General features: G+C 37.7%; 1 protein-coding gene across 1 annotated transcript in view; it reads left to right on the plus strand.

Annotated features, from left to right (window-relative positions):
* Positions 1–2,608: 2,608 nt before the first annotated feature.
* KIF6 (kinesin family member 6) overlaps positions 2,609–13,350 on the plus strand; it is a 150,285-nt gene continuing 139,543 nt past the window's right edge. Inside the window, exons 1-3 of the mRNA XM_026034048.1 lie at positions 2,609–2,674; positions 3,486–3,595; positions 7,485–7,559. Of these exons, the coding sequence (XP_025889833.1) occupies positions 2,609–2,674; positions 3,486–3,595; positions 7,485–7,559 (251 nt within the window). The remainder of the gene's footprint in view (positions 2,675–3,485; positions 3,596–7,484; positions 7,560–13,350) is intronic.

The following is a 13,350-nucleotide window of genomic DNA, read 5'->3' on the forward strand; positions in this document are numbered from 1 at the left end:
TTAGCTTAATAATTCTAGTAGCCCTTGTATTCAAAAGTTTGAAGAAGTAAAAATAAATGACCAYAAGCAAATGCAGGAAGTACACTACAGCTCTCACTGGGAATCTGTGTAACGGTGGGAATGCTTTCTTTCTTCTTTAGGAAATGTTCCCAATTCACTGAAGGACCACGGCTGCCTTTTTCATAGGCATGTTACATTGCCAGCTGTCATCTGGACTTACACTCCCAGAAAATCCTCTTTTGATTCTTCCAGCTGAATGGATAGAGCAGCTAATAGTAGAACGGGTTGTCACTAACCCCCAAATACATGCCTGCCCAGTTCTGTAACTTACCCTATTCTTAATTTTACTTTATATCTATTCCTCTTGTCCTMCAGCATCATCTGTCTTTTCTTAGATATCTTGACCTTCTTCAGTGCTGATGACTTTAAATCAGTTAAATAATTTCAATCAATTAAATAATATGTACTCCCAGTTTTTGCAGTAAAGACATTAATTAAAGACTACATAAGATCTACTGACAAAAGTCTACTAATAATTTCATTATGGACCATAAGTACTTTTAGAATAACTGTAAAAAAATTACCTTTTCCTAGTTTCTCACCTACCTTATAATTCTTCCAGTAATATCCAATCTTCTACTTTCAATATACTTTCCCACTGTATCAAATGTATCTGTATAAAATTGTTTTCTGAAGTCCAGATACAGGAAATCTACTGTACTACTCTCCCCTAGAAATCACTGTATATGAAAGAAAAATCACCAGTTAACTTGACATGATCTCTCTTTGGAAAATTCATGATTCATTTTTATCATAATTTCCATGCATTTCTACATCTCTGAAAATATATATATTTGTAATTTTTGTAGTTGCTCTGATGTTCATCTTTAATCTTCTTTCACTCTAGAAGTGCAACTAACTCTTCATTAACTCTTCATTCAAAAGTAGGAACTGATAGATRCCTCATAAAAGAGGTTAGAATTTAGATTCCTAAAATAATAATTTTGCATTGCAAAAGACCAGCAAGCCTAAATAGTGCTAAATTTGAGCTGAATGGCACTGAGCCCTTCTTAAATGCAATATTTTTGGGAGCACAATACAGAGAGTCACTAGTATTTCTGAAGGAACAGCTGTGTAACAAAAAGGGTATCTTAAAAAAAGAATTATAAATCCCTTCTTGCATGTTCCTTCTATTGCCATACGAGTATTTTGTAGCTGACCAGAGATTCTTCCTCCCCTTTCAGAAAATCTGCTTGTGCTTTTACTAGCTTGAGTCTGGGATGGCTCATCTGTGCAGGCCACGACATACTCAGATGAGTTCTGTAATAAGGTACCTGGGTGTTTCTAATCTACTTTATAGCTTAGATTTAAGCCGAAGAGGGCAGCTAAACTCTTTTCTAAGACTTTGTCCATTGTCTCATTCAGTTGAGTCCATATTTCAGCAGTAAACYCTACCAGACTCAAGCTGGCACTGCACACARCCAATTGCAGTGTCTCTGTGTCAACTGMCCAGCTAATTAGCAAAAAGTTAAGCTGACAAATAAAGTTTATTATTACATGTGCCATTTTTTCCAACAATACCCTAGTCCCCTTTATCTGTTTCAGTACAAATGAAGAAGCTCATGAACCCCCAAAGTAAAGCCCATCCTTTCAGAAGCCTGACATGATCTGCTCTCTCCTCCCCAAGGACCATCTCCCATATGAATCCATCAGGCRTTGTGAGGTCTGCTTCCCTCTTGGCTGTAGTAACTTCCTTCCCCCAATTCCTTCCCGTTAGGCATGTCTGCCTCCCGTCCCTCGTAACACCCACAGCAGATCCCCAGCCATACTGACAGGAGGCAAAGGATGCTTTGGGCTCAACACCAGGAGGACACTTGACATTTACATCATTAGCCCTTTGCAAAGTCCAGTTTTTCCTTTGCTGTATATTTAATCACCAAATAATATTTTCCATTTGTTTTCAGTTCTACCCTTTTGACTTTTACATGTGACTCTTCCTGATGATCTGCCTTTTCCATTTCRCTCCCTGAAGGCTCCCTGCTATGGCTCACGTCCTTTCAGAGATAGCTATTTGTTGCGTTGGGACAGAAAAACTTTCCCCTACTATTTTTTTTTTTTTTCTGCATTTTTGGAATACAACTTCAGGATAGTTTTAGCATCTCTGAGCTAAAGAAATTCCTATCCTCCTCCATAACCATGTACTTGATTTGCCACTTAATTAGAATTAGTGCACTTGTAAACACCGGAATACAACCTTTCCCGCTATGTCTTACCAAAGTTAACTCCTAAATATCATTGCCTAGTGTTCTTTGAGCGACTTTCTGGTGGCTGCTTCACATAACAAYTGGGTCCTACTATTACTGCTGTAGAAATTAAACTCTCCCGATAAGAGAGCTTGGTTCTACTTCGCCTTCACAGTTTTCCCTCCCCGCCCCGCAGCTGCGGTTTTCACAGCTGGGGCCGTTAACGGCCGTTAACCGCCGGAGGGTGGGGTGGGGGGTCAGAGAGCGGYGCCGCGCGCCCCGGTGCGCGCTGGGTAGCGTGCCCGGTTACCGTTGCCACGGGGTGTAGGGAGGTGGCGCCCGCTCCGCCGCTGCCGGCGGGAGCGATGGTGAAGGAGACGATCCGCGTGTACGCGCGGGTGAAGCCCGTGGGCAGGCGGCAGCAGGCCGGGGTACGCGAGGAGGCGGCCGCGGCAGGGCCGGCTGCGGGAAGCGCTGGCGGCGACGCTCGCCGCGGCCGGCGGGAGCACCCGGGGCTCCGCCCGGCCGGGAGCTGCCTTATTATTATTATTGTTATTGTTATTGTTATTGTTATTGTTATTGGAGAAGTTGTGCCTGAGAAGCCGCTGGGGTGCCCCTGGGGCCGGGGGTGAAGGGGCGGTGTGGATGTGCGTGAGGACGTGGCCGATGTGTGGCTTCCGTTTGGAAGGGGTAATAAAAAGAGCAAAGGAATAATAAAAATATTGGAAGCGTTCCTCACAAGCATTCCTCACGTTTAGGCCACTTTACTGTCTTCTCTCTCTTCCTCTCTCTCTCGCGAAATTCCTGCGGGTGTCTTGGGAGGACGTTGCTCTGGGAGTTGTGCTTTGTTTTTCAGCATTAACMCAGAGGTTAAAACACTTTGTGAACAAATCGTGTCAAAGGGATTCAATATCTTTTGAAATCCTGTGGTGGCACTTATGACAACAAATGAGCTACTGCTTGTATGTGCTTGCCTTGTTATAAAATATGCAAAGGAAAATATGCCTAAAGAGTAAGGGTTTTAAAAGCAAGTAGAATAATGTAGCTGGCCTGCTGTTATTTTACAATACTGATTAGTCATGCTATGCAAGAGGATTCTGAAATGTGTGTAAAACTTTTCTCTTGGTAGCTACAGATGCCAAGCTTACGTGAGTTACACCTATAGGCTTGTTATACATGTGTCTATATATATAATGCTCTATTGGTAAGATCATTCTGTTAATTCATATCCATATTTATTAGATATATTCAGTTGATGACAATGAGAAAACCGTGTCAAGTCTGGAGATTATTGTGCCACGTGATTTAGCAGATGGATTTGTCAATAATAAACGAGAAAACTACAAGTTCAAGTAAGTAAAACATTTTCTGTCTTCTGTGAATGATGCCACTTAGTGATTAGATCTACAGAATTAGGAAAGCCTTTTTTTTTGTGTATCCATTGAATGCCATTATACATTTCTGATTCTAATGTCAAACACTGCATCTTCAGTTCCCAGAGCATGTTTTAAATTTGCTTGCGGTAAGTGAATGAAGGACCATGTATTCTCATGTTGTTTAATGAGTTGGCATAGGCTGGCTAAAGATGTCGTGTTTTAAAACACTTTGTTTAAACCTGCTGATTTCAGGCATAACCAAAACACAATAAAGAAAAACAGAGATTGTCAAAAGAAATGGAAGAATCACATTAGAATGTAAATATCTTTTTAGAAACTAAAAATAAATACCACCAATAGCCATCAGATGTTTTTCATCTTTTCAATAGAAAGTTAGAGGCAGTATCTTTTTTTTTTTTTTTTTTTTTTTTTTTTTTTTTTTATTCCAGTTAAATTAATAACTGCATTAAAGAAATAAGGTGATAACTCAGAATTTTCAGGTTGGAAAAAGATATTTTTTAATTAAAAAATCTGTAGGCCTTTTTTTTTTTCTGTTGAAAAAGGGTGCGTTTGACAAACATCTGCAGCTCAAACTGATGTCATTGTAAATCTGTTCTCCTTTGAACAGAGGCACTGCCCTCTCCAAATAGATGAATATACAAGACTAGCTTAGGCTGCAGATGCCCAAGCCAGCTGTAAGGAATGCTGACATGTTTTATGACTTTATTCTTTGTTACAAAGTCTGTAAGATGGATCCTGAGAAATACTATGCAGAAATACAATGTAAGGCAATACGTAATTGCTTATGTAATGCTGTGGAGCATTTATTTCTTTTTTTTCCTGCTTAAAACCCCATTCTTTATGTTTTATTTGTATCCTAGTCAATCATTATTTGTCTATGTTCTTATTTTCTTATCCAAGTGCCACACAAAATTGGCTGAATGACTTGATAGATTAAAGGTTTGCAGGAAGGAACGTATGTCTCTGCTTTTTGTAATATATGCTCATCTGAGATTAACACACTGCACATGGCCTTGGAGGCCATGGTGCCCTTCTAAATACTCTGTGAAATGCAATGTGAACATATACCTTAATGTAGGAGGGATAATGTGACAGCATAGCAAGGCACAAGCCATCCAGGAGGTATCTGGAGTTCACTGATGGCAACTTGCTGAGACATTAATAAGGAGCCTGTATGGTGTGATGCTGTGCTGGACTAAGTTCTTGCAAACAAAGATGAACTAATCAAGAATATGACAGCTGGGGAAAGCCTTTCCTGCAGCAATCATGAGATGCCAGGATTCAGGATCTGAAGAGTGGGGAGAAAGGCCAAAAGTAGGATCACAACTTTGCACTACAGGAGAGCAGACTTAACAACTGTGTAAGACTGTTGTTAGGAAGAATCTCATGGAACATGATCCTGGAGAGAAGAAGAATCCAAGAAAGCTACTTGATATACAAAGATGACTTCCTTGAGCTCAAGAATAGCCTATCCTGATGAGCAGATCAGCAAAGGTGTCAGGTGGCTTCCATGGATGAACAAGAAGCTCCTAGCTAAACTCAGATGTGAAAAGGAAACAGTCAGGAGGCAGAAGTGGGGTAAGGTGACTCAGGAGGAATATAGATCCCTTTTGTGAGCATGCTGGAATGGTGTTAAGAAAGCCAAAAATGCACCTAGCATTGAATGTGGCAAGGGATATGCAGGGCAACAAAAGGCCCCCTTAAGAGATATGAGCAGCAAAAGAGAGGTGAGTGAAAATGTGGACTCACTGTTGGGTAGTGTGCAAGAGAGCTGTAGGGAAGGAGTCAGCAAGGCCTCTTTTGCGATCATTATTAGTAAGGCTTTCCTCCAGGAGACACAGGCCTCTGAGACCAGTGGGAATGTCTGGAAGAAGGCAGGGTAGTCCTTGATGGGGATGAGTAAAGCTAGGAGACCTTTAATCAAACTGGACCAGCTTGTTCAAAAAAATGCCTGGGAACTGGTAGGATTGAGCCACAAGTGCTGAGGGAGTTGGTCAGTATCTGTTATATCTGCACAGCCGCAGTGACTCGGAGAGGTTGATGCAGACTAGGAGAAAGCAAATGTTGCTTCTATCGTCTGGAAAGGCAGGAAGGAGGATTGAACACGCTACAGACTAGTCAGCCTCAGCTTTATTTCTGTCAGGATGGTGAGGCAAACAGTCCCGGCAGGGATTTCCAAATACACAAAGGACAAGAACCTGGATAAAGACAAGAAGTTTTTAGCAGGATATGTGAAGGAGAAATCATGATCAATCTGATGGCCCTCTACAAGGAGATGACTAGCTTGATGGATAAAGGGAGAGAAGTATACATTGTTCATCTCGACTGTTGGTGGGCCTTTTGGCACTACGTCCCATCAAGTTCTCATAGATAAACTGATGAAATACGGGCTAGTTAAATGGAAAATGAATTGGACTGGAAAATGCCTAAATGCTGAGCTCAGAGTTAATAAAAACAACAGCACAAGACCCAGGCAGAGTTCAGTCACTGGTGAATATGTTTAACATCTTCATTAATGGCCTAGGTGGTTGGGGGAAGTGCACATTTAGCAAGTTTATAAATGATACAAGTCTGAGAGGAGCAGCTGATACAAAATAATTCAGAGGGACCTCAAAAAGATGGAGAAAGAAGCAGAGAGAAGCATCTGAAGTTCAACAAAGGGAAATGGCAAGTCCTGTCCCTGGGGAGGAATAACCTTGTGGATCAGTGCAGAGCAGGACTGACCAGCTGGAAAGCAGCTTTGCTCCTTTCAGGGACCTAGTCGATAAGTCTCAGCTCGCTTCTCTGAGCAATGAAGGCCAAGCTGCATGAGGCAGAGCATTGCCAGCAGGTTCAAGGTGATTCTTCCTATGTACTCCACAGATATGGTGAGGTCCTATCTGGAGTGTCTAGTTCTGAGCTCCCCGGTACAAGAGACATGGACGTACTGGACCAAGTGCAACAAAGGGCCACAGGGATGACAGAGAGTGTAAAACACAGCACATGAGGACAGGCTGCAAGACATGGGACTGTTGAGCCTGGAGAAGGGCAAGCTGAGGTGGATCTTACCAATGTGTGTAAATATCTGATGGGGATGGGCATAAAGATGCCATAATCGGAAGATTATTGGTGGTGGCCATTGAAAGGATGAGAGTCAATAGGCTCAAAGTAAAATCCATGAAATTCCCTTTAAACATAAGGGAAAAAAAAACTTTTTCCTGGAGATGTTTGTGAGATCTCCAGCCTTGGAGGTATTCCGAATCAGATTGGACCTGGTCCTGAGCTTTAAGTGCCCCTACTTTGACCATCAAAATTGAACTATGTGAACCCTAGAGATCCCTTCTGACTTCAACCATTCTGCGTTGTTTATGATTCTGTAGAGTAATTCTTGTTTTTTTATATGGGAGAGGACAACATTTAGATTGGGTTAAGTATCTCCTCTTTTGCATACAGTAAGCATACAGCACAATACAGAGAATAGTTATGAAAAAAATGTGAGTCTGGTGATGCTGGTGGGATGCTGTATTTGGTTATAGTGTAATCTATTTATCCAGGTTTTAGTATGGTGCCAGTTACAGACACTGATTCTCTTGATCTGTCTAAAATACATTTTATTTTTTTTCCCAAGCCACATCATTTTATCAGAGGATTTTATTGTACAGATCTTGTCAAAGCAGCACTGTGTATAGTCTATTTATATACAATAGCACAACAGCATGCTGTGGGTAAGGATACAAGGAAAACATTGTACTAAGTTATGTAAGCCTAATGATGTAAACATTGACTATTACAAAAACAACAAAAAAGTATGAATCAAGTAGTGTTTTAGGATTCTGAACAATTATTATTTGCCTAATATTTTCAGATTTCAGAAAATTTTTGATCAAGAGGCTAAACAAGATGTGATTTTTGAAAGCATTGCCAAGCCAGTAGCTGAATGGTACGTTGTTGTTCTTGTGAGTAATGAGGGGTAACACGGGGTCAAAAGTAGCTTTTATTGCATTATTTGGAGAAAAGCTCATGAGTGTTTATCTCTCTGTTGTAAAAGTTTTAAAATTTTCTAAATGCTGATAGGTATAAAATATTCTAAATGCTGATAAATGCTGATTTGGTAGATATTCACTGATTACCTAGAATTTTTACATGTGGAAAGGTTCTGTCATTAGCACCTAAATTAGCATTGCTACTCTTACCTCTTATGTTGCAAAAGCATAGAAATTCATGTCTATTAGGATTTATGTTTATAATATAAACTTATTTTGCTGCATTAGAAACATGTTCCCTGTGTATTCTGTGAAGAGGTAAACCTAAAAAAAATCTATTGCTCTCTATTTATTTTTCGCTAAACTGTGAACTCCTTTCACTATAACTCCTATTAAGGAGTTACACTTCATGATACTCACAAATTTTGCCCTTTTTTGTCTTAATTTATAACAGTGCTTTTGGAGTTATATATATATATGTGTGTGTGTGTGTGTGTGTATAAAAATGCACACATACACAGATATATATATATGTGTATTTCTCCTCAGGATAATAATTTAACGCTACTTATTTTATGGTTCTCAGTGGGGATAGTTTAAACTGATGTAGAAGACCTACTCATTCATTGCGTAATTTGAATGCCACTGTGAAACAAGCAGCATTTCCTAATATGTCATTCTCTGCTCAATGTGCCCATAGCTCTTATTCCTAGTCTTTGTCTTTCCTTCTACACTGGAAGAATCAAAATTTCTGCCTAATGTTTATTTGTTTACTGTTCAGAATCCAAAATTTGTAGTAAGCTGGGAAGTATTATTTCAGGTACCAACTTCTTTCTCATTCATTGTCACATCCACTCATGGAAACTATCGTTCTGAAACTTCTTTTTCATCGTTCTTATATGTCTTCCACCATGTGGGGTGGGGAGGTGAAAAGTCAACCTCGTTTTGACTCCTAGTCTTCCTCCAACTGTTAGTTGGTTTTGGTGTGTTTAAAAAATATACTCGACTCTTTTTCCAGTTGTTAAAACTCTTTTTTTCTCCCACCATGTGAAACAGAAGGGGAATGGACTCTGAAAATGAAGAGCTAATGAAACTGAAATTTGATATATATATAAAGTAAATATGCTTAAAAAAAACTATATTTTTCTGAATTCTGTAATTCAAAATGGATTTCTTGGCATATCTGACTTTACAAAGTATAGATTCAAGTTAACTCATTTTTCACTTGGAATATTTTTAATTTTATGCTGACTACATAGAAATTACTCTATCTTCAGGAGACTTAATTGTGCTTGGAAAACAAAGGGAAATTCTGTTTGGAACATGCTAGGGATTATATTATCCCCAACAAATTCATACTATTGAAACCAACTAGAAACAGACAGGCATTTTTTTTTCTTTTTTCATTTGGAGTGGTTTGCCAGAATATGGAATGGTTTCCTAGTTGCATAATTCACCTATGTAGTGCTTCTAATAAACAGGAAGTGACACTACTTTTCCTTTAACTAATATTGGCTGATACAAAATTTTCATATGTTGATTTGAGTATGTAAACTTCAGTTTTCATTTTGAAAGTGTTTTTGAGTGCTTATATGCTGTTGGAATCAGTGGAACGTGGGCCACTGGGGAATCAGGGGAACGTGGGAAAAATCATCTCAARGTAACTGAAGCTTTATTTTTATTTTTATTGCTAAAGTATAATTATACAATAATTCTTAAGAACTGAATTAGTATATAGAACAAGAATGGTTTTTGAGCATTATTAATGTGTTAGGTCTTGTATATAAAGTAATATTTTTGTTGTTATTTTTCGAACTGAAGGACATCTTTCTTGTGTTTTTATAGTAGGATAGCCCATTTCTGAAACATGTTCCCGCTTCTCCTTCTCTTCCTCCATTTTTACTTCTCAGTCAAAACCAAGTACTTTAAAATGTCTTCATAGTTCTTTGACTGTTTTGAGCCCTCAGCTGCTGACTCAAGTTTCCTCTCCATTGATGGACCAAAAGAATTGCCCTGTAACTTCTGAAAGACCACAGTCCTTTGTGGCAAAATTCCCGTCATTATTTCTCTCTGTTTGTTGCAAGTTGACATCCTTGTTCAGAGAAAAACAGTTAAAATGCACTTATTTCTGATGATGGAATAATTTTACTAATGAACAGATTTTGCTTGTTTATTGCCAGAAAAAGAAATATGCAGAAAAGTGTCAATGAAAGGGATCAGTAAAATTTTGAGGCTCTTTGTCATGCATATCTATAGTCATGAGAAAATTCACTTTGAAACTTAAATACCCAAGAAAAAAAAAATCTTGTTTAAACTAAAACCASCAATACAGTGTTTGTGATTTTAAAAGCTTTCTAGTTGTTCTTGGATGAATTAAAATTGGGTGCAACTTGTTCTTCCACTGTCTAAATCTTCTCTGTTTGATGTTGTGCCACTGCATTTCTGTCTTTAAGTCCAGTAACAGTGTCATCCTGCCTGTGGTTTTAGAGGACCAGACACTAGTTTGCTTAATTTTCTTCTTTAGTCAGAAGTGCCAGTCTCTAAAAATCACTACAAGCATGTGATTTGCTTGATTGCTTTTATTACTTTTTTTAAGGCTGGACAAAGAAGACATCTTCCTTCCTTGATTTCTTTTGTTTTCTTTCCTCTTCTCTGTTCATTTTTGATTATGTATTCTTAACTTTTTTTGCGTGGCCTACTTGATCTTTAAGACACAATAATAACACAATGACTTAGGAGAAAAACAGTAACCTTCTTTTAAAATTTGTAACCCAAAATAAAGTTTATAACCAAACTTTAGTTTAACAACAGAACAAGATTATGCTGTTAATGCTTCATTTATCAGTGTTAGGATGATCGTTACAATAAGAATTTAAATGTAGTTTTTAATTTAGTTTTGTTTTCAATTTTGACATGACCATTGCTTTTGTGCTGACTTGCTAAATAATTCTCCTCAGATGTATCATGTAATTTAGAAGGAACTTACCTGGTGATGCACCTAATAGTAGTCAGCTGTGGTTTTTGAAAGACCTGATGACCTCCATGATGCTCTTTTTCTTTTCCCACAGATTTTCAGTTTTCAGTTTCTTCTAAGGTGCTCTGTTTGCCTCAATAATCAGCACCTGTATTATACTTTTTATGCTCTACTTTTTCTGCTTCTTCATACAGAGAATGTAGAGAAAATAGTTTGCAGAATGCCACTTAATGTCGACATACTATCTGAAGCAAAAATAATATCATTAAAATCCCTTTTTGCAGTTTTAGAAAATATTTCACTAGTAATTTGAAGTGTTTGGAAAAATATTTGCATCATTAGACTGTTTTGTAATACAGAACCACAGGATGTAGACTAAACATCCTAATAGGATGTTTCTTTAATACACTTACAGGAATCCAGTGACCTTCATTTGCTTTTCTGTTTTATTATATATTTTCTTCTTGTGTAAGTCCATGAACAAGATAGGTAAAAGAATTTAGATCAAATTTGTTTATATTATTTATTATTTTTCAGCTCCCTAATAACTAAAGCATTTGTGTTTTGCCATCTAATCAAGCAAAATAAAGTACCTGCAAGATTCTCAAACTAATGAAAAAATTCAGTAGTCATTAAAAGGAATGCTAATTTTCTGTMAAGGTATGCTTTCACTATGGCCATCCAAGCTAGGATAATGCTCAATGGCCTTTGCTTTTATCATCTTCAGTAGGATTATGGGTTAATAGCTGCTCTGAAATTTGGACCTTTAGATGACGGTTGCTTGAAACAAGAACTCTAACTTAGGTTTTACAGTCTTGGTTCTAAATGGATGATGACTTCTATTTTTTTATATGGTAAAAGAAATTGAGAGAGTTTTAAATTCTGTAGATTCTTATTTCTAATTGTGAAGGTTCTTTCTATTAGGGCTATTGTTACAAGCTCTTAGGGAGGTACCTTAGTATAAATTTCTCCTAACAAAGCATGTGGAGTTAATATTGGTATTCCTTTGCAAGTAGTTAAGCTGTAGATTACATCATGCTCCTGAATTTGATGCAATTTGTCCTTTTATTTGTATTTTAGACCTTGAGTTGTGATTTTATTTTTCTGAATCTTGGAAATCTCATAATTATTATTTGATTTTTATATAAGGARCTATATTGCTCTTTTAGGTTTGTTATGAATCTTTCAGAACCTTCTTGATTTCAGTTCTTTTATTAAATTATTGCTGCAAACTTTACATATTTGGCTAGCTGTCTTGAGGAAAATATTATTGTGCAATTGAATTTGGTTTTGTTCCCATATTTTTTACTTTTGTATAATTTGAAATAAAAGTTTCTGTTTTGCATAYGTAACAGTAAAATTACATATATGCAACATGTCAGGTATTTAAAATATTTTCAATAACATTAATAGTAAGCGTCCAAAACAGAACCTTCAGGAATTGTTTAAAATATGAAGGCAGGAGGTTTATGTAGCCAGAGAATGGAAGATTGAAAGGTGGTTGTGGTTRTTCATGCATTCTGTAATATCCAGAAGCCATCATCACAATTCATATTCAATTTCTTGCATCTCGGACTTATTAAGAGTCWTTTTCCTTTCTAGAGAGCTATCTTGAAAGAGCATATAGGGCCTCCTTCGTCCTTTGATGGGAAGGTCCTTCTTTTCAGGCAGAGATCTGAATCAGACACCAATTCCTTAACTGTGTCTCTCAGAGCTTCAGTGCAGAAATAATCTGAATAACTTCTTTAGAAAACTCACTAAGCTTCAATTCTTATTTTGATTCATTCTACCTGAGCAGAGTGTAGGATTAATCCAAAAGTCTTACTCATATCTATTAACTAATCCATGTCTCTGTCCCATCATGGTATTTGGTGATGTGCAATGTAAGTCTTTTTCTTTATCACATACGACACTTCTGCTAACGCTTCCTTACAAGAGGGAGAAAGTATTTTATTTCCATTCCTAACTACAGCAATGTGTGTTATACTGTAGGTGTGAAACGAACAAGGAGTGAGAGAAAGAAGGTTAGGTCATGTCAGAAACGAACGTATTGTCAGGTGGACTGCTGGTATATGTTGCAAATTGAGTCTCCTCAAATATATAAGCAATTAACATTGTAATCATTAATAAATATACTGTTTCCATAAAACTTTTTTTTTCCCCGTTCTGCTTGTTAGTTATATTTGCATATATTTGGTAAAGGGTTAGGCCTTTTTGAAATGAGCGCAGTGAGACACTTTCTAAAGGATGCTGTGGAGACAGAGTTGGACAATTTTGAAAGAGAGTTGAGGCAATACAAGTTAACATAAGCTGTAGTCCTCTCTTCCGAGTAATCGGARCTTGGAAGAGATAGTATTACCACTTGAGCAGAGTAGCTGAAGGACATGTCAAATACCAAAATGAAATGAACACAGATTGCAAGCTAACATTTGCTTCCTTGTGTGTGGCTTTTATGAAAACAAACCTGCATGTTAGATATCACTTACCGTTCATGTTAAATGATGATAAGAGAGTTTAGATTTAACTCGGAAAGATCAGTGTTCAAGGTAAACATTTTAGAAATGTTCTCTTTGGGATGTGAAGGGTGGGTTTTTTTTTTTTTTTTTTCCTGCCCAAAAAAGTGATGTCGCTGATTGGCTACCATATTAAACATACGAGAGCAAAATTTTGCTGCCCTTCCTATGGAAACTGTTGAACCTCATGAGGTTCAACAGGGGCAAGTGCAGGGTCCTGCACTTGGGGAGGAATAACCCTGGACACCAGTACAGATTAGG

The sequence above is a fragment of the Nothoprocta perdicaria genome, unplaced genomic scaffold (assembly GCF_003342845.1).
Source record: "Nothoprocta perdicaria isolate Ctin4 unplaced genomic scaffold, notPer1 scaffold_139, whole genome shotgun sequence".
Classification (NCBI taxonomy): domain Eukaryota; kingdom Metazoa; phylum Chordata; class Aves; order Tinamiformes; family Tinamidae; genus Nothoprocta; species Nothoprocta perdicaria.